Raw genomic sequence first — 22,544 nt, 5'->3', positions numbered from 1 at the left:
CATATCTTCACTGACATCTCAGAAGTGAGATGGCCCGGTCTTGATACTGATGATGGCATGATGTGTATGCAGAGTGGCACTGTGAAGATATCATCTTTAGATGGTCACGCATACCTTTGCCTGCCCAAATCTCAGCATGAATTTACAGTACATTTTTTGTGTAAAGTAAGCCAGAAGCCAGACTCATCTATAGTACTGTCAGAAAAAAATAATAAAGCCAAAAAGGACAAACTAGTTGAAAAAGCTGGCAAAATCTGTACATATGGAAGTTTATCAGGACAGAGACTGAAGAATAAAGAAAATGAACTTTATTGTCAGATCACGAAATCCAAAGAACCTTTAGAGAAGAGTTGTGTAAATGGAACTGAAGGGAGGGAGGCACTGTCTTCACCTGGGACAAAAGACACGTGTGTATACACGTGGGTAAAGCAGTGCTGGTCTGTGGCCTCCTGTCCGGAGGAATGGGAATATCCTTTGTCTTTAGCACTTCGTTTTCATAATAAAATCAGCAATATGTCTGGAACTGATGCAGATATCACCCAGAAGAGAATTTTAACTTCTGACGTTTCTGAGGAAAGAGGAAAAGAAGTTTCTGTTCTTCCCAGGGCCCTGTTACTAAGCTGTCCTGTTCCACACATGCACAGGTAATGGAAGAATGACTTATTTGTCCTAATGCTTTTGTCAGAACCAGACCTTACCTAAGGATCATTTTTGTTTCTGAATCATCTGATACCATTCATAAGGAAAGTTCAGTTGATCTAAAACTTTGCTTGTAACGGATAGTAAATAATGTCCCCGGCTAATGTGCTGCTTATATTTCTGACTTTACATCCATGCACTGGATGTTGGTGGAAGGCTGACTACACTAGGTACTTTGTTAAGCATGGCGACTGTAGGGATGATTAAGAGTCCCTGCTTTCTAGGAGCTTAGAGTCTAGTAAGGGTCACTATCACTGTAAAGATTATTAAAGTGTGGTAAGTGATAGCACAGAGCTCTGTGGGAGCGACCCCGGGAAGCATCCGCTGCTGCTCAGTGGAACCTGTTAGTTCTGTTGCTGGAGCCATGGACCTGACAAGTGTGTGATCATGGGTTCTGTCTTTCATACATAGCCTCAGAGGATACCCTTGTCTTTGGTTAACTGACTGTAAATATGTCCATCTTCAACAGGGATAAACATGGAGAGGCTTCTGGATGGCTAGGTACAAACCTTTTACCTTCACTAAGAAATGAATAGCCTAATGGTTATAGATTTGTAACATGAACTCTGTATAAGTAGTGTAGTAATAATGATGATAGCTAACACAGAGCACTTACGTTGTGCCAGGCATGGTTATACTTTACCTATTTTGTCCTCATAGTAACCCCATGAGGTAAGTACTATTATCAACCCCATTTTGTAGAGGAACTTGAGACACAGAAATGTTAAATAACCCAAGCACAGTCTCACACCTAGTGCTTGTAGAATTGGGATATGATCCCAGATAGTCTTCTGAGTACATATTTATCATTGGAAACAAAAAATGGGAATGATTTTTAGCCTTGTCATGATTATGTAGTTAGAATTGGGAATTCCAGTATTATAAGTACACATCAAAAGAGATTTATGCTTCTAAATTAACAGTTTTTCAATAACTTGCCACTGGCCTTGATTGAAATCCATTATCCTCAGGCATGGCTTAACAGGCCTTCTGTTATATGGTCTCTTTGTGGGTCTGTAATCCTCACCACTCTTGCCCTTGCTTTCTTTACTCTTGCTAAACTGGACTTCTTGCGGTCCACAGAATTCTTGCCCAAGCTTTCTTTTACCATGGCCCCTACTCTTTCCATGCCAGGAACACTCCCTTTATCTCTCTCAGCTTGCTAACTTACGCTCATTTCCAAGTCTAAGCATAAATAAGCCTTTTTTCCTTAGGGTCATTATTCTGAAGTCCCTAGATTGGATTAGGCTCTATACAATCCCATAGCATACAGTAATTCTCTTTTCTTTATGTTCAGTATCCACTACTTTATGTCCCTGCTAGATAGAATCTCCATTGAGGGCAGGGACCATGTCTGCTTTCTTGGGTGTCATATCCATAGTGTGTATTGCACAGTGCCTGGCTCACCATAGATATTTCAGTAAATATCTATTGTTTGAATCCTAAATTTTAAAGGTTAGTGAAACTTAATTTATGTATTTATGCTGAGATTCAATAATGAGATTATTAAAAATACTAAGAAAAATACATGGAAAAATAAGATTACAGTTGACTCTTGGACAACACAGATTTGAACTGTGTGGGTCCACTTATACGCAGGTTTTTTTCAATAAATATAGTGCCTGTATTTTTAAGATCTTTAAATGAACTAAGTGTGTGGGGAAAGTTTGTGTTCGATTAGAGATCACAATTTGGGGAATCAACAGAACTAGGGTTTGAGTCCTGATTTTATCCAAACTGTTTCAGCTTCCTGCCCTTGGGTGAGTCATTTATAAACTCCTTTGTTTTTGAGGCAGAGATAATGGTACTCGGTTTTCTACTGCACTGGGGTTAGTGTCCCCAACCCCCATGTTGTTCAAGGGTCAACTGTAGTTTTAAATTTCATTAATGCACTTTCATATTAATTTTTACTTTTCTTTGATCTAATGACTTAAGCAAGAAATAAATCTTACTACAGTAGCACTGTTCTGTTCACTTCTAAAGGTAATTATGTTAGGCAACCAGAATTAATAGCTTGTATTTTGTCCTTCACAGGTGGAATTTTTGTGATTCACTTTCACAGAGACAGTTTGGTGAAGAAGAATATTCCTATCCTGAACTAGTGAAAGTGGTTTGGTACAAGGGTATTACCTATAGGTAAGGCACTTGTGTTGCATTTGGAGCTATTTAGCAATGTCACAGAGGGTATAGGACTAGCCTTGTGGATAGACTCCCCCATGAGGACAGTTTTGCCCGGGGCCACCATTCTCCTATGTTTGGCCCTGAGTTTTACAGATCTCTATGTGTACTAATAAAATTTAATTTAAATTAAATTTAAATTAAATTAAAACTGAATAAAATTTAATTAATAATTTTATTAGTCCACATAGATGTCTTGTGACTAATTCACATTAACCATATTCACAAGATTTTTGTGACAACTCCAGAGCCAATGAGGGATTAGTTTTTCTTGTGAATGAAATATTTTACCAGTTATTTAGGATACCCCTTCCAAGCAATAGGGGATCTAGTCATCTGAATTAGTCACATCAGAAGGATGCCTGTTGAGCATGGAATTAGAGGAGAAGTTAGCTAGCCTAGGAGAGATTTCAGCCACCATTCATGCCACAAATATTCACTGAATGTCTCCTCTGTGTCTGAACTATTCTATTGAATTATCCCTATTCTACCACAAAGTACACCTCTCTAGTGACTGGAATACTAGTGTTGGCTAGATTCAGAGTTTCACTTTTGTAAATAATGCTAGAAGAACTTTGTGAAATTTTTGTTCTTTGGGGTCTCCTTTTCCTGCATGAAAACCACCCCTTTCTCTTTTTTTTTTTGTTTTCATTTTTTACTTTTATTAAAAAAATGTTTTTATTGAAGTATAGTTGATTTACAATGTTGTGTTAGTTTCAGGTGTACAGCAAAGTGATTCAGTTATACATATATATGTATGTGTGTGTGTATGTATATACATATATTCTTTTACATATTCTTTTCCCTTCGAGATTGTTACAAAATATTGAGTATAGTTCTCTGTGCTATACAGTAGGTCCCTGTTGTTTATCTGTTTTATATATAGTAGTGTGTATATGTTAATCCCAAACTCGCAATTTATCCCTCCTGCCCTTTCCCCTTTGGTAACCACAAGTTTGTTTTCTATGTCTGTGGGTCTATTTCCGTTTTACAAATAAGTTCATTTGTTTTGTTTTGTTTTTTAAGATTCCACATGTAAGTGATATCATATGATACTTGTCTTTCTCTGTCTAGCTTACTTCACTTAGTATGATAATCTCTGGGTCCATTCATGTTGCTGCATTGGCATTATTTCATTCCTTTTTAAGGCCAAGTGGTATTCCATTGTATATTATACCACATCTTCTTTATCCATTCATCTGTCAATGGACACTTAGGTTGCTTCTGTGTCTTGGCTTGTAAATAGTGCTGCTATGAACATTGGGGTGCATGTATCTTTTCGAATTAGAGATTTCGTCTTTTCTGGATATGTACCCAGGATTCTGGATATGTACCCAGGAGTGGGACTGCTGGATCATTTGGTAACTCTATTTTTAGTTTTTTAAGGAACCTCCATACTCTTCTCCATAGTGGCTACACCAATGTACATTCCCACCAACAATGTAGGAGGGTTCCCTTTTCTCCACATCCTCACCAACATTAGTTATTTGTGATCTTTTTGATGATGGCCATTCTGACTGGTGTGAGGTGATACCTCATTGTAGTTTTGATTTGCATTTCTCTAATAATTAGCAGTGTTGAGCATTTTTTCATATGCCTGTTGGCCATCTGTATGTCTTCTTTGGAGAAATGTCTATTTAGATCTTCTGCCCATTTTTTAATTGGGTTGTTTGTTTTTTTTGATATTGATCTGTGTGAGCTGTTTATATATTTTGAAAATTAATCCCTGGTCAGTAGCATCATTTGCAGATATATTCTCCCAGTCCATAGGTTGCCTTTTCATTTTGTTTATGGTTTCCTTTGCTGTGCAAAAGCTTTTAAGTTTAATTAGGTTTAGAGAAACTTAGAGAAATTAAAGAAACAATTCCATTTACCATCACATCAAAAAGAATAAAATACCTAGGAATAAACCTACCTAAGGAGACAAAAGACCTGTACTCCGAAAACTGTAAGACACTGATGAAAGAAACTGAAGACGACATAAACAGATGGAAAGATATACCGTGTTCTTGAATTGGAAACATCGACATTGTTAAGATGACTATACTACCCAAGGCAATCTACAGATTCATTGCAATCCCTATCAAATTACCAATGGCATTTTTCACAGAACTTGAACAAAAAAATCTTAAAATTTGTATGGAGACACAAAAGACCCCAAATAGCCAAAGTAATCTTGAGAAAGAAAAATGGAGCTGGAAGAATCAGGCTCCCTGACTTCAGACTATACTACAAAGCTACAGTAATCAAAGCAGTATGGTACTGGCACAAAAACAGACATATAGATCAATGGACTATGATAGAAAGCACAGAAATAAATCCATGCACCTCTGGTCAATTAATCTATGACAAAGGAGGCAAGAATATACAATGGAGAAAAGACAGTCTCTTCAATAAGTGGTGCTGGGAAAACTGGACAGCTACATGTAAAAGAATGAAATTAGAACATTCTCTAACACCATATACAAAAATAAACTCAAAATGGATTAAAGACTTAAATGTAAGACTGGAAACCATAAAACTCCTAGAGGAAAATATAGGCAGAACACTCCAAAGAGTGTTCAAAAGATAAGTTGCAGCGATATCTTTTTGGATCTGTCTCCTAGAGTAATGGAAATAAAAACAAACAAATGAGACCTAAACCCACCCCCTTCTGACAATATGTTCTTCATATACGTTTCAATAAAATTGACTTGGCTTAAGTTTTTATATATTATATACCCAATACCTTGACTGTACCTGGCTGCTCCAGGTACAGTCACCTTCTCTTAGCGGTGGCTCCTTTTACACATGGCTAACCTCATCCATCAGGTATTGATTCTACTAGTTTCATTTTTACAGAATAATATTATTTTTAGGTTCTGGAGTTGTCATATTTAACTCCTGTGCAGTGGGCATTGCTTTGATGACTATAATGTACCAGCCACTGTGAGTGGCAGTGGGATACCAGGATGATAAGACAAGATGCCTGACTTCTAGAAGTTGAGCTTAGTTGAAATAGATACATTAACCAATTCTGGGTGTTCTGTTTATTTTTTGCAAAAAAATTAATTTAGCTGGTTGATGTGCAGAGTATGAAATTATCCATTTTTTTTAGATAGGCAAAAAAACCCCTCATACTACCTTTTTTTTTTAATATGATTGCCATCATCTATATGTTAATCTCAATGAGAAAAATATTTTTTAATGATTATTTCTTTTCCTTAGACTTACCCACAAAAATATGAACTCAATAGAGGTTTATCCTGGAGATGGATCTGTTTTCAAATCAGAAGGAGCTTATTTGGGAAACTATTTTATATATTATTCCATTCAAGAAGGATCAGAAGAGGTAAGTTGACAATGAGGTCTCAGCTCAAGAAAATTTTTGGTACATAGCTGTTTCTAAATAATTCTGAATATATATATATATGGGAAATTCGGTCTTTTATAAAATTTCTTGCTACTACTTCTTAGTCTGGAGAATTAATATAATCTTACTGCCAGCATTGGAACAGTAATTACTAACCACCTTATTTTTGCTGTATTCTCATCCAGTATTCTGTCATCCATTTGCCTAAGCAGTTTGTGTTTACATCAGAAATTAAATTTCTTCTGTCATAGAATTTATCAATAGGAAACACTGAAACCAGCAGTGTTATTTTGAATCAGTATACTTCTTTGAATTAATATTTGCATATTAAAAAGCACATTCTTTTCTCCCCACATACAATTGCTTGCATATTTAAAACACCTCTTAACTCCTAAATCTTAATATACAATTAGAACATTGAACAGGATCGTTCTGTTGTTGAAAACAGTGAAACATAACATGATCTATTTAATATATCAGACCAAAATGTAATCATGTGGAAATTTTGTTAACAGTCTAAATTTGCTTGTTCCCAGTCTGACACTTGAAATCCACCCTTTTATAGGGATTACTATAGTATCACACAGCTTTGGTTCGCAGGATGGAACATAATACGTTTTCTTTCTCTATTACAGAGTATTTGAGTGATGAGATTATCAGGGTTGCTAGGGAGAAGACTTAAAATTAGAGCAGATTTTTTTTAACTAGGGAAAATTTCAAACATATGCAAAAGCAGAAAGACTAGTGTAACAGACCTTCATGTACCCATTACCCAGCTTGTTCCATCTATACTTCCCCCTGCCCCCTCCACTCCCTATTTATTTTAAAGTAAATCCCAAGTATCATTTTATTCATAAATATTTTAGTATATATTAGAGCAGATTCCTTGCTGAAGTCTATTTGTAGGAAAGTATTTATTCAATAAATATTAATTGAACATTCGTAGGCAGGCACTCTATTAAGCACTGGGTAAAGATGAAGCATTTTTGCAGTCAAGAGTTCACAGTCTATTAGTCAGTCAGGCAAACAGGCAAATGAGATGAAAGCATGACTAGTAGTGTGTGTGTGTGTGTGTGTGTGTGTGTGTGTGTGTGTGTGTGTGTGTGTGTGTGTGTGTACACATGTATAGTGCATGAGATGATTCAGTAAACAGGCAAATAGAGTAGGTATGCATATACATCCACACTACTGACTGCTATGTATCAAGAGTTCAAAAAACTACAAGGCAAATACAGAACATCTTCCTGGAGCTTCAGTTTTACTCAAAGGTGTCAAGGGGAGGGGGTGATAATTTTTATACTGAAGCAAACATATCACACACATGTGCTTTGGAGATAAAACAAAACTTCCAGACAAGTTAGTTGTGCCTTTGTGGTGGACTGCTTTGGGCTTTACACACTCAGACCCCAGTGAGCAACACATTCATTCTCCTCTGTCTACTTGAGTGAAAAGATTTAGAAACAATTGGCTTTCTTTGGGGAGTAAAATTGTTTGCTCCTTACTTTAACCCATATTCCAAAATAAATTCCAGGTGGATTTAAGGGCTAAATGTAAGAAACCAAACTTTATATTTATTAAAAGAAAATAGAAGGACAGTGTTTATAATCTTGTGATAGGGAAGGCCTTCTTAAATACAATACAAAAAACCAGAAGGCATAAAGAAAAGTTTGATCAGCTTGAAATTTTTAAATGTATGTTAAATTTTAAATATTTAACTTTTGTTAAATTAGATAAAGTAAAAAAGACAAAGGCCTGGAAGAAAATATTGTACACTATAAATCATTAATAAAAAGACCAAAAAAAAACCTAATAGAAAAATGAGCAAAGGATAAGAATGATTATGCCATGTAACCCATAGTATTTGAAAACATGTTCAACTTTACTACTTGCATCAAAGAAACGCAGATTAAAATAACAATGATATAATATTTTTCACTCATGAGATTGTCAAAAGGTTGATAATATCTACTGCCAGCAAGGGTATGGGGAAAAGGGGTGCTTTCATAGTGTTGATTGGAGTGTAAATTGATTCAGCCTTCATGAAGGCCAACTTGATAATACCAAGTAAAATTGGCTAGAAATTCTGCTTCTAAGGTATCTATCCTAGAAAAATATGAGCACATATATACAAAGAAGCATGGCCAAGGATGTGGACTGTGGTCTTGTTTGTAGTAGCGAAAAACTGGAAGCAATCTAAATGTTCATCAGTAGAAAATGGTGAAATAGCTGTGGTGATCAGGTCGTGGGAATGTTGGAAGCAGTTTAAAAGAATGAGGAAGATGTAGACGCATAGAAAGACAGATATCGAAAGATCTCCAAAATGCCGTTGAGTGAAAAAAAAGTTGCATGAGAAGATGTACAATGATATCTTCTGTGTAAAGAACAAAAAACAAACCCCAAACCCAATTATATTACTGTATATAATACATGTGTAAATGCACAGGGAAAGATCTGGGCAGATAAAAACTAAACTGAAGTGGTTACTTTTGGGGAGGAATCTGGGATTTTGTGAGGGAGGAAGAGTCGGGAGGGACTGAAATCTTATATTTTTGAACTCTTTCCCCCCCGCCAAATGTAGTAATGTTTGTATAATTGCTTGTATAATTAAAAATTTAAAGAGGAAAGATTGACAGGGACTGACAGTGTAAGTCCTTCCATAGAGATAAACACTTGGTGCTTTGGGTCCACATAAGGAAGGGTACCTGACCCTGTTTGGGAGGCTCCAGGAAAGCCTTCTGGAGGAAGACATGGCAGGAGGAGTTATGCAAAAGAGGGATGGATGTTAGAGGAGCATATAGCTAAGGGAACACTGTTCTTGCTCAACTCTTTGCATGGCTGGCCTTTTGTCATTAGAATTTCTATTTAAATGTCACCTCCTCAAGGAAGCCTTTCCTGACTATCCAGATTAAAGAAGCTACCCATGACACTCCCTATCAAGGTACCCTCCTCTTTTTTTCTTCTTGGCCTTTAGTACTTTGTGACATTTTCATATTGATCAATGTTTGTTTACTAACTAACCCACCTAGAGGTAAGCCTTGTCTTGTTCAACACACTATTTTGCTAGGCCATAGAACAGTAGATAAATGTCATCTAACTGCAGGCAAGAGTCTGGGGCCAGTATGGAATGTTGAAGGAAATGAAAATGCTGTGGTAGGCTGTAGTAGACTAAAACAGAGGTAGAATGGTGGGGGAAATGTCCACAGAAGAGATTAGACCAAGTTGAGCCAGTTCATTAATGGAGCATGAGAAACCCTATTGCTTTTGGAGAGCCACTGAAGGGGTTAAGTAGGGAAGTGACATCATATTTTTGTTAGGTCTTTTCAGAGGAAGATGAACTGAGATGGGGAAGCAGTGGCACTTCAAGCTGTAGAACCAGTTAGAAGACATGTATAGTAGTGCAGAGAAGGAAGTGTGAGGGCCAGGCAGTGGTAATGAGAATGGAAAGATAAGAATGGACCCAAGTGGGCTTCCCTGATGGCGCAGTGGTTGAGAGTCCGCCTAACGATGGAGGGGACACGGGTTCGTGCCCTGGTCCGGGAAGATCCCACATGCTGCGGAGTGGCTGGGCCCGTGAGCCGTGGCCGCTGAGCCTGTGCATCCGGAGCCTGTGCTCCGCAACGGGAGAGGCCACAGCAGTGAGAGGCCCGCGTAATGCAAAAAAAAAAAAAAAAATGAATGGACCCAAGAAATATTAAGGAGACAGAACTAATGACTGAACGGGATATTGGGGATGAGGAAGGAGTTGAAAATGATGCCAAGTTATTGAATTAATCAAGGAGTGGTGGTACCAGGCACTGGATTAAACCAAAAATTTTTTAAACCTAAAGTGTATTGATGGTGGCATTTTTGGATCTTACCAAGAGATTTCCATAAAAGATTTAAATTCCATTATAGTTCAGTCCCATCTACCTGATAGTAATTGAAAGAAACTCTTAATTGTAAGATGCATCTTTATTTCAGAGAGGTTAAATTGTGAAAAATAAGCATTTTAGAATTGATGAAATTAGGCAGTGGAAAAAGACAAGAACCTTTGAGGGACTCAGTATCCAATAGAGAAAGACATAAATAATTAAGGTGCAATATTTTGAGTGCCTACCATGTGACTTAGCCCACTGTGCTAATAAATGCTGAGGATACAGAGGTCAGCAAAAGAGATTCAGCCCCTACCTTCACGAGGCTCCATTCTAGCAGAGAAGACCAACATTAAGTATAAAACATTAAATTGAAATTGTAATGGAAACCAAGAAGCAGGAATAGAGGTTTTCTGTGCTTGTAGACATTACTAGGGGATTTCATCTAGCGTATGGGACCTCCTTAATGGCTTCCCTGATGCTGAAGGAAAAGTAGGAGTTAGTCAGACAAAGGGAGGCGATGGAGGGAGGGAGCTGAGTTCTAGGAAGAGGGAATAACATGTAATGATTGACATACCAGAGGTAAATATGAAGTAGGAGAGGGGAAAAAATGCAGAGTTTGAAGGGAAGGTAATTTCATTTTGACATGTTGAAGTTGAAATGTCTTTGTGATATCCGGTACAGATTTAGATATTCAAGTCTACAGTCCAGGATAAAAGAGGAGAGACTATTTTTTGAGTACCATACTATAGACTAAATTCTGTCCCAGTTGCTTTATATATGTATTATTTCATTAATCCTCGGGACAATCTGGATGGTAGGTAGTATCCCCCTTTCATAGGTTGTAGGCACTGAGACTTAACACAAGTTTGTATAACCTGCCCATCATTATAGTAGTAAGAGGCACACCTGTGATTTGAATCCAGCTCCGACTTTGAAGCTTATCTTCTCTCACTGATGGTAGAGTATGGGCAACACTCTCTTGTGGTTCAATTCAGACCTCTACTACTACTTAGCCCTCAAGCCTCAGTTTCCTTATCTAAAAAATAGACATTAATAGTTCATATCTCTCAGGATTATTCTGAGGAGTAAATGAGATAATCCTTTGTAAACTACATAGCATAGCACCTAGCACATAGTATCATCTGTTTAATAAATGTTAGTTGTTGCTGTTGTGATATTTATTATGAACACAGTTTTGGACCCTCCTGGGATTACCCAAGAAGAAACCAGGAAATCAGAAGAAAAGGCTGGAGACAGAGTCCTGGTAAACACTAGCATGAAAGAGTCTGAGAAAGAGGAAATTCAGAGGGACTAACAAAACAACATTTTTTTCTAATTCAAGAAGTTGAGCTTGTAAATAATAATATTGTCTTACACAAACTAGCAGTTGTTCTTCCATTAATAAAATATAACAAAATGATATAGTCATTCAATTAAAATAGTAATTAAAACGGTTTTTTAAGCCTATTTAGCCACTGCCACCGCCGCCTTTTTTTTTTTTTTTTTCTGTCTAAAGGGAAAAAGGGGCTTATGGTAGGTTTCCTGTTAATGCACAGGGAGATTAGTTTGTTAATTTGAGTACAGCCAAGATTTAAATTGAGCAGTAAGTTATAGGCTATTAGAATATAATTTTTGAGTAGGATAACTTTTGATAGGAGGAATTCTAGAGTTTAAAAAAAAGGGAAAATGGAAAAGCATCATAAAATACCTTTTAAAGTTACCTTTTATGGGCTGTTGATTAACTTAAAATAACTGCTTGCCTTTTCACTGTATAAATACATATTTTAAGGGAAAAAAATAGCTAAGTAATAATGGCCAAAATTTATTATTGAATCTTTTTTAAATTTTAAACTAATTTTCAGAGAGAAGAAAAAACTTATTCAGTAAATAACCTTCCTCCAGATAGACCAGGAAGTCCATTTTCTGTTTGTTCTCTAATTAAACAGGCAACCAGGTAAGTGCTTCATGTTCAACTGAATCAAGTGTTATGTGTCTGAGAAACTTGATACATTTTCTAGTGGTTAGGATAAGATTAAGAATTGGTGGGTACAGTGGAAATGTCTTTAGTAAAATCTGTCAACTTTTCTGGTCTCATCATTTATAAAATGAAGTGATCACAACGTCATTATAAGAGTACTTCTTGGCACTTCCCTGGTGGTCCAGTGGCTACCACGCTTCCAATGCAGGGGGTGCCCAGGTTCGATATCTGGTCAGGGAACTAGATCCCACGTGTTGCAACTAAGAGTTCGCATGCCACAACTAAAAGATCCTGCATGCCACAGCTAAAGATCCCACATACCACAACGAAAATCCCTTGTGCCACAACTAAGACCCGGCACAGCCAAATAAATAAATAAAGATTAAAACAACAACAGCAACAACAAAAAACCCAATTTTTTTTTTAAAAAAGTACTTCTGGCTTTGAAATTTTAAGTTAAATATGGAGACATATCCGCATATGGCAAGCAACTGCTGGAAGGAAATAAGTGCCTTTTCTCTAGGTAAGTGTGGCATCATTATTGTTCCTTGGAATCAAGTTGAAGATTTGATGATACATTTGAATTTTCATACTTCTTTATTATCCTAGGAGTAATAACGATTTCTGAGAATGAACAGAAGGTGAACTGTAGTTTGGTTCTTTGGTTCATATGTTTTTTAATTCATTAATCAGTCTGTGGCACCGAGAGGAATGAAAGTGGATTGTTGAATTAAATTATTTGTTTTATAAACTTATGTTTAAGCAACTTCTAAAGTAGATTTGAAGGAGCAGAACTGGTCATTTGATTTTCTAGGGACAGTTGATTCACATCCCCACCACTCTTAGACCATGCTAAACCTTTCAGGTGCTGTGAATCTGTCACTTCTTAAAAAGGAGCAAATTCTGAAAATCCTCTCCATTTGGAGTCATTTCATTGCTAAACATTAGAGGAATAACCTTAACTATGTAAGATTAGCACAAAGGGAAGCAACAGTAGTAGTTCCCTTCTAGGGGCTTAAGGAAGAAAGAGGTCCAAATGTATTTTTGTGGAAATGAGTTACTTGCCTAAAATGTTGTATAACAGTGAGAATGGGTTGCTAGAATTGGAAAATGACATTATTTGCAAATGTTTAAGTAGTATTTTTCTTGTTCACAGAATTCTTCAGCATTGTGCCAAGATGAAGCTTTCTTTAAGCCATAACTATCATATATGCTGCTGGAAAATGGTATCTTAAATTATTTTAAAAGCAAGATATTTTTAATTGCTTTATTATTTGTATACATACATATAAGTTCAAATTACTTTCATCGAAGTCATGTGAGAAAGTCTTTGTAATATTAATACTGGTTTATTTTAAAAATCCATTTAATAGATAAACACTGCAAAATTGGGCTTTTATGTTATACTTTTACTGTATATAGTTTGTTGTTTCTTTTTTCTTAGAGGGGGAGGGCAGGGGAATTGATTGGATTTGAAGTATGTGAAAACATAGTTATTTTGAAACATATTACAGTATTCATTCTATTTCCATAACTGTAAAAGTAAATTTTTTTTAATGCTGACTTGGAGGAAGTGATTCTCCGACCTTGATTTCTGTATCTATACTGCTTTGATTATAAACCTATATGTTACTGTAGTTCCTAATCTTTGTCTATTTTCTATGTAAAGTTCAGCAGAATGGTGTCTTTCCAAAGGTATTAGTACTTAATCTGCTTACAATAGACTCTTTTGGGTAGCCACTTCTGGAAAAGTCAAGACATCCATAAGGATTCTACAATATTCAACTTCTGAGAGAGAATCTGAAGTTGCCTAAGTGTTCATTAATCATTTCAATCTTATTAGTGGATAACTCTCTTTTCTGCTATTTTTATTTTCTGGTTTTAGGTACCTGGTATAAATGATAGCAATATACTGCCTTTGCTTTTGAGAGAATCGTTCATACCCAACGTGGGAAGATTTCTTGCATACTCTGATGACAAAGTACATGCTGTCTTTTTAGATGGCATTACTCTAACCCTGAATTGGAATTTCAGCTCTCTTATTGAAAAGAGACAGGTAATTATACTTCAGACTGAAATCTATTTTTTATTTATTTATTTCTAATCTGTGGAAAATAGTACAAAGAAAATGAAGTACCACAGTATCTCTATTTTTTGAAGTATAAAATCTGTCAAGAGGCTTTACTGATCTCATTGGATTTCCTAGCAGAAATCAGAAAGGTGTGACAAATCGTCATTTTTATAAAGGTAACTCATTACAGAGAGAGGGACTAGTATTTTTGTTCTTTTGATAATTATCTATATAAGGGTGATTATCTATATAAGGTTAAATAATATCCATATCCCATGTAAAATAAAACTTTTAAGTTAGTCAAAATAAAGTTTTAATGATTCATCTACTTCTTATTTTTTTTTTTTTACTGAAAATTAATTAAAAAGAAGGTTTTGTTTTTCAGTTCTAGAATACTAAAACTTACCTTTCCTCCTTGCTTCTTAAGGTAAATCGAGGTCTCAATTTAGGTTGGTGTAAGTTAACTTTTCCTGATGGACAAAATGAGTTAATTCAGATTCAACACCCTGGACCATATGAAAGGTACTGGAAAGCAATTAAAAAATAATTTCATGTTAGTAAACACTTCCTTTTAGACAGAGAGGAAGCATAAAAACATTATTTAAATGTTGTATATATTTTTAGTTTTTCCATGTGGAAAATGTGCATAAAGTCATTTCAGCAGCTTTCAGTAGCTGCATTGTTTTTGTTTTTGTTTTTTTGGCCACACCACGTGGCTTGTGGGATCTTAGTTCCCCGACTGGGGATCGAACTCGCGCCCCCTGTAGTGGAAACGCGGAGTCTTAACCACTGGACCTCCAGGGAATTCCTCAGCAGGTTTCAGGGTTTACAGTTTTATTGGTCTCTAGCATAACTAAATAGATCAGGTCAGCTTTAATCATTTCCATTTGTATTCTAGTGATTTTTCAAAAGAAATGTGTTATAGATATAGCTGGCTTGGTGTGGAGGTTGGACTGTGGTCAGCTGTGTTAACCAGTTAACTAATTAATCCCCTAACCAATTTAAACTAAGGCTTACAGCCAAAAATAACTAAACTTATGTATATTTCTATAAAGTGAAATAAAACAAACTAGCTAATGATTATTCTTAAAATGGAGAAGATTCTTGAAATCAGCTTTTTATGAATATGCTTTTTCTCTTTGGGCTTCTGTAATTTGTTATAATAATCATTCTCCTTGTGATGTTCTTGACATGTTAGTGATTTTACTTGAGGATGTTCACAAAACAATTGCTTTTTTTACCTCTTGAATTTATTGTTCTGTTGGGATTTATTGCATTTTGGTTTAAATGTTCCAACATTCATTGCTAGTTTGAATAATTTGCCTCAAAAGATAGTGTCTATTTAGCAAACATTAACTATTTTTTTCAGCCAGTCACTCCAAATCATTCATTTTATTGAACTTGATACTTATTTTGTGTGTTTGATGAGTTATTGTATGTAATTCTGGATGTGTGTGTGTGCATTAATAGGTGTGTTCTGGTTTACATTTTAAAAAGCAAATGCTCACTTAGTCTTGTGTGTAAAGACATTTTCATGATAAAATTTAATGAAATTCATTTCACTTTGAAAAACTAAAAGGAGAATTTAGACATTTGAACTTTGAATGAAATCCAAGTGTTAACCTGTGTTCTGATTCTTAAATCTCATCTTTATTAATCATGAATGTGAGTAAATCATTTTATTCCTGATGAATGAGAAAAACTTGCTTTTTCTTTTTCCAATGAAAACGATTTTTAAAATTGCCCTACTTTAGAATTTTTTCTTTATTCTTTTTTCCCAAACCGTCTTAATGATTTTTCTAATTTTTAAATGCTTTTATAAATATTCTACAAGTTCGTTTTTCAAATATCTGTCTTAATGTATTCTATCTAGATATGTGACAACAGTAATATCATGGTGTAGAAGACTGACCCAGACTAGTCAGAAAGAAATGCCTACACATCCTTTATCTTCTGTTCCGGAAGAAAACTGGTATTTGTATTTATTTTAAACTTAATCTGTGTAGAAGAGCCAAGTAATCCTCAAAAATTAAAATGTTAAAAGGTAAACTGATTCTTTTTCCCAAAAAAACTTTCTCTTAGTTAAATATATTTAACTCCTATAATGTTTTGAAAGCTTAAATCTTGGAAATAATTTATCTTTAATTGGACATCTCATTTATTACATTTCATCATAGTATATTTCATCTGAAGATTTGAAAACTTCATATCGAAATGGGTGACTCTTTTAGTGTAATAAATTCATCCGGAAAACTTTATGGAAAAATTTAGAGGATATATATTTTTTTATCTTAGTAATATTAAAGGAAATAAAATGTTGACTAACATAACAAGCTTTCAGAAAAAGTTGATTTTTAAATAATTTCTATTATATTAATTGCCTCCCCCAAATTAATTGATAAATCAACAAATAAAGCAAGATTTCAGTCCCTCCTGTGTGCCTTTCAGTGTGTAGGAGACTAGAACTGGGCTTCGAAGGAATATTTAGGGAAATTAAGACATTTTAGGGAGGAAGCAAGGGCAGAGGTAAAAAAGGGTGTTTTGGCTTGTGGAGATAGTAAGAAGTTAGTTTTTATGGAGCAGACACTTACCTGCTTGGGTGTAGTGTGACTTTGATGGATAGGAATAGACCTTGTAATCAATAGAGGAATTCAGACTTCATAGAATTACAAGTTCCTATATGGGAAAATGACAGGAAGAAAGAGCCTTAGGAAGGTTAGTGTCACTGCAAGAGTATAATCTGATTATATTGGAAAAGAAGGATATCAGGAACAATTTAGGAAGCTTTAAATTAAAGTAAGTTGTAAGAGGACTTACCTGGTGGTCCGGCTGTTAAGACGCCGAACTCTCAATGCAGGGGGCCCAGATTGGATCCCTGGTCAGGGAACTAGATCCCACATGCCGTAACTAAGAGCCCACATGCTGCAACTAAAGATCCTGCATGCCGCAACTAAGACCTGGCACAGCCAAATAAATAAATAAAAAGAATAAAGTAAGCTGTAAGGTGTCTTAGTGCATGGTGCATGGTGAAAAAAATATATAAACAATAAGCTTGATTCTTATCACCTTTTCCTAAGTTACATAGAGAAAGAGGTACAATCAAATCAGTAGATGTTATTTGAATATTCAGATATCTTAAGGATTCAGCTTTGCAGGTCCCTCTCTTCAGCTACAGTTTGGGAGCAGAAAAGTTGCCTTAATAGCTAGCAAAAATCATAGTTGGGAAGAAAGGGAAATTGTACATGGCTGTAAAATTGGTTACTTCATCATTGCTCAGCTGGCAAAGTTTGTAAAATGCTAGCCTTTTTATATGAAAGCTTAGAAGAGGATAACTGTCAAGACAAACTGAGAAGTGAGGGGGTTAAGAGAAGTACAGATTGGTGAAAGCAGCTATGGGTGGAAGCAACGCGGAGCGGAGGGGAGACAATGGAATTGAGCAGTGGGGAGGTGAGATACAGCACTTGAACAGCTCCATTCCCCTCCCAAAGCCTAAGACATCTCCACTGTGATTCTTGTTTTCTTGTCAAAGTGGGTAGGTTGAAGGGAGAGAAGAGATCGCATAATAAACAGCTACCTAAATTGTATTTCAGTATTTTATTTCCAACTCACCTTATATTATTAGCTTACTTGTTCAACTTTTTAATAGGGATGCTTGTCAAAAAATAGCACAGGAGATATTTCATAAGACGTTGGTTTATCATATGAGTGACAGCATTAAAGGTAGTTTGTATGGCTGGGTGTACCCAGCAAATGTGTCTCATGTTTAAAAAAGGTGGGGGGAGTGTGTTTTGCAATGATGAAGAGTCGGTGTGTTTTGGAGTAAGTCACATCCAGGTTGTTACTACAGATGCTTAAAATGATGAAAGATCTCTTTTATTCTACGTTCATAGGCTGGAGTACAAGGAAAGAGCGCAGGCTGATGAGGTGCATGTGGTCCATTGCGTGTGGTCCATTGTCTGCCAGTAAAGCAGACAAGTCGTATACCCTATTGTGAGCTGTGAAAAGACTTTTCTAGTGACTTGAATAAAGAGATGTTTTAGCATGAATGTCCTCATTAATTTTGCAGAGCTAGTCCAGTTACACTATTTTCTAGTTGTGTGCCACTGCTCATATTTCATCTAGTGATGAGGGGAAACACAAAGAACACACACATAAGAGGTTCTGCTGGATTTGTGTACATTTAGCCTTCTATCCCATACCAGTTGCCCCAATATCTGTTTCTGTGGAACATGGTAAGGGCTAATGTTCATATATTAACCCTTCAAGTCAAGAAGAGAATGTTTAGTATACTGTGCTTAAGAAAACAATGAAATGATTAGGTAGTCTATTCCAGAAGAAATTTAATAGAAAATAGTTATTACGTTTTGACACCTAATTCAGTCGTATAAAAAGTTGGCCCTGGAGACCATCCATACCCTAAGAGTTCCATATAAATGAGGTCTTACTATATGTGTAAGATCCCTTCTCCTCCAAAGAAACTATCTAGGTATGAAGATCAGAAAATTAAATAGTTCAAGAGAAAGCATTACAGAGAAGTTTATGATTAATTAACATACTGCTGTAGGAATTCAAAGGAGAGAGTATTTCTTTCATAGAAGTGATGAGATTTTAGTAGGTTTTTAAAGTTTTAGTAAACCTTGAGGAGGAAAGTAGAAGATATGCCACGTCAGTACTGAGTTGTAGCAGGAAGGCCCATTACCTTCAAACCTCAATACTTAATTCAAAAGTCCTGGAGGTGGAGGACTTTTATTCACTTGCCTTACTCATGAAAGGCACTCAGTAAGCATCAGTTGAGTCAAGGTGATTTGTTGCTAAATAAAGCCAATATAAAGAGAATTCTTAACCTCTAGGTTCTTATGTCAAAAATTCTAACATTTATGAAAAAAAAATTAAGTATGCTCATTTGAAATATTGTGGATACAAAAGAATCAGACAACTAACATGAGTTTTTTTTGCACAGGTCTGTGGCTTCTGAACTTGAAAAGATACAGAAGTTTAACTGTATCCTTTAAACAGAAGGTATTGTCCTGCATAATTTCTCCCTTTCCATTGTAGGCTTAATTCATGACTCTGTACTTTACATTAATCCATACTTATATATTACAGAGCTTTATTGAATAATATTTAAGATTGTAATTTAAGATGTATCTTGTCTGTAGGAGGTACATCATGTTAGCATTTGTACTTTTCATTGGGTTTAACTCAGCAAAGGACAGTGAACTAGGGTTAAGATATCCTATGGAGACTTTCACACATATAATTATATTCTAAATTATAACTGAGAACTATCTCTGACTTCTTTCTTTTTTAAAATTTGTAGGATTTTTTTTTTTTTTTTTGTGGTATGCGGGCCTCCCTCTGCTGTGGCCTCTCCCGTTGCGGAGCACAGGCTCCGGACGCGCAGGCTCAGCGGCCATGGCTCACGGGCCCAGCCGCTCCGCGGCACGTGGGATCCTCCCAGACCGGGGCGCGAACCCGGTTCCCCTGCATCGGCAGGCGGACGCGCAACCACTGCGCCACCAGGGAAGCCCTGTAGGATTTTTATATACTATTATTTGTAAAAAATTTCAGTTTTATTGAGATATAATTGAAAAAATTATAAGATACTTAAATAGTATATCATAGTGGCCTGACACATATACACATTGTGAAAGGATCACCCTATCTTGTTAATTAACACATATATCACATCACATATCTATCTTCCTCCTCTCCTCTATCTCACCACCCCTCCCAGGGGTGGGGGGTGAGAACATCTGATTTCCACCCTCCCAACAAACCTCATACAACACAGTGTTATCAACTACAGTTACCATGTTATATATTAGATCCTCAGACCTTATTCATCTCATAGCTGAAAGTTCATATGCTTTTACCAACCTCTCCCTCTTTCCTCACCCCCAGCCCCTGGCAGCCACCAGTCTACATTCTGTTTCCATGAGTTTGACTTTTTAAAAAATTCCACATATGAGTGACATCATGTAGTATTTGTCTTTCTCTGTCTAGCTTAGTTCACTTAGCAAAATGCCCTCAAGGTCCATCCGTGTTGTTGCAAATTGCAGAATTTCCTTCTTTCTCATGGCTGAGTAGTATTCCATTGTGTGTATGTATATGTACCACATCTTCTTTATCCATTCATCCAACAGTGGACACTTAGGTTGTTTCCATATCTTGGCTATTGTGAAAAATGCTGCAGTGAACATAAGAGTACAGCTGTCTCTTCAATAGACTGTTTTCATTTCTTTTGGATATATACCCAGAAGTAAGATTGCTGGATCATATGGCAGTTCTATTTGTAATTTTTTGAGGAAACTTTCATACTGTTTTCCACAGTGGCTGTACTAATTTATATTTCTACCAAGGTACACAAGGGTTCTCTTTTCTCCATATCCCCACCAACACTTGTTATGTCTTATCTTTTTGATGATAGCCATTCTAACAGGTGTGAGGTGATAGCTCATTGGTTTTGATTTGCATTTCCCATGATGATTAGTGATGTTGAGCACCTTTTCATGTACCTGTTGGCCACCTGTATGTCTTTGGAAAAGTACCTATTCAGTTCCTCTGCTCATTTTTTAATCAAATTTTTTTTTTTTTTTTTGCTATTGAGTTGTATGAGTTGTTTGAATATCTTGGATATTAACCTCTTATCAGATATATAATTTGCAATATTTTCTTCCATTCCATAGGTTGCCTTTTCATTTTGTTGAAGGTGTCCTTTGCTGTGCAAAAGCCTTTCAGTTTGACAAGTACCGCTTGTTTATTTTTGCTTTTGTTTTCTTTGCTTTTGGTGTCAAAAAGTCATTGCCAAGACTGATGTCAAGAAGTTTATTACACCCTGTTTTCTTCTAGGGGTTTTATGGTCTCAGGTCTTACATTGAAGTCTTTAATCCATTTTGAGTTGACTTTTGTGTATGGTGTAAGGTAGAGGTCCAGTTTTCCCAACATCGTTTATTGAAGAGTCTATCCTTTCTCCATTGTATATTTTTGACTGTTTGTTGTAAATTAATTGACCATTACATACATACGTGACTTTATTTCTGGACTCTTTATTCTGTTCCATTGATCTATATTTCTGGTTTTTGCCAATGTCATACTGTTTTGATTACTATAGTTTGAAATCAGAAAACTTACAGCGTTGTTCTTCTTTCTCAAGTTTGCTTTGGCTAGTTGAGGTCTTTTTTGGTTCCATACAAATTTCAGTACTGTTTGTTCTATTTCTGTGAAAAATGCCATTGGAATTTTGTATTGTTCAATACATTGAATATTGTATTGAATCTGTAGATTGCTTTGCGTAGTATGGACATTTTAACAATATTAATTCTTCCAATTCATGAGTACAGAATATCTTTCCATTTATTTGTGTCTTATTCTGTTTCATCTAATGTCTTATAGTTTTCAATGTACAGATCTTTCACCTTTTTGCTTAAATTTATTCCTAGGTATTTTATTCTTTTCGATGTAATTGTAAATGGAGGTGTTTTCCTAATTTCTTTTTCTGATAATTCATTACTTATTTTTATAAATTTATCTTATTTATTTATTTATTTTTGGCTGTGTTGGGTCTTCGTTGCTGCACGCGGGCTTTCTCTAGTTGTGTCGAGCGGGGGCTGTTCTTCGTTGCAGTGTGCAGGCTTCTCGCTGCAGTGGCTTCTCTTGTTGCAGAGCATGGGCTCTAGGCACACAGGCTTCAGTAGTTGTGGCACGTGCGCTCAGTAGTTGTGGTTCATGGGCTCTAGAGCTCAGGCTCAGTAGTTGTGGTACACTGGCTTAGTTGCTCCATGGCACATGGGATCTTCCCGAACCAGGGCTCGAACCCATGTACCCTGCATTGGCAGGTGGATTCTTAACCACTGTGCCACCAGGAAAGCCCAGATAATTCATTATTAATGTATAGAAATGCAGCTTATTTTTTAATATTCATTTTGTATCCTGCAACTTTACTAAATTTGTTTATTAGTTCTACCAGGTTTTTGGTGGAGACTTTAGCAGAGTCTATATATAATATCATATCATCTGCAAATAGAGACAGCTTTACTTCTTCCCTTCTGATCTGTATGCCTTTTATTTCTTTTTTTTTTGTCTAATTGCTCTGGCTGGGACTTCCAGTACTATATTGAATAAAAGGGGTTGAGAGTGAGCATTACTGTCTTGTTTCTTATTTTAGAAGAAAAACTTTCATCTTTTCACTGTTGAACATGATATTAGCTGTGGGCTAATCATATATGGCCTTTATTATGTTCAGGTATGTTCCCTCTATACCCAGTTTGTTGAGTGTTTTTCTGCATCTATTGACATATGATTTCTATCCTTCATTTTGTTAATGTGGTGTACCACATTAATTTTCATATGTTTAACCATCCTTGTATCCCTGGAATAAATCCTGCTTGATCATGGTGTATGACCATTTTA

General features: G+C 36.0%; 1 protein-coding gene and 1 long non-coding RNA gene across 2 annotated transcripts in view; one reads left to right on the top strand and one right to left on the bottom strand.

Moving 5' to 3' along the window:
• Positions 1-22,544, top strand: part of C8H5orf34 (chromosome 8 C5orf34 homolog) — a 33,652-nt gene that overhangs the window by 9,271 nt on the left and 1,837 nt on the right. Inside the window, exons 4-12 of the mRNA XM_024119574.3 lie at positions 1-644; positions 2,734-2,835; positions 6,085-6,208; positions 11,946-12,037; positions 13,218-13,287; positions 13,947-14,117; positions 14,560-14,654; positions 16,006-16,104; positions 19,093-19,133. Coding sequence (XP_023975342.2) covers positions 1-644; positions 2,734-2,835; positions 6,085-6,208; positions 11,946-12,037; positions 13,218-13,287; positions 13,947-14,117; positions 14,560-14,654; positions 16,006-16,104; positions 19,093-19,133 — 1,438 coding nt within the window. The remainder of the gene's footprint in view (positions 645-2,733; positions 2,836-6,084; positions 6,209-11,945; positions 12,038-13,217; positions 13,288-13,946; positions 14,118-14,559; positions 14,655-16,005; positions 16,105-19,092; positions 19,134-22,544) is intronic.
• Positions 496-19,124, bottom strand: LOC129392324 (uncharacterized). Its single transcript, XR_008618047.1, has 3 exons — positions 16,724-19,124; positions 14,539-14,657; positions 496-568 (listed from the first exon to the last, which is right to left on the bottom strand). It is a non-coding gene; the product is annotated as an uncharacterized lncRNA (long non-coding RNA).

Source organism: Physeter macrocephalus, chromosome 8, assembly GCF_002837175.3.
Source record: "Physeter macrocephalus isolate SW-GA chromosome 8, ASM283717v5, whole genome shotgun sequence".
In the NCBI taxonomy this organism is placed as follows: domain Eukaryota; kingdom Metazoa; phylum Chordata; class Mammalia; order Artiodactyla; family Physeteridae; genus Physeter; species Physeter macrocephalus.
Note: the sequence above shows the minus strand (reverse complement) of the source record. Positions and strands in the feature narration are given on the sequence as shown.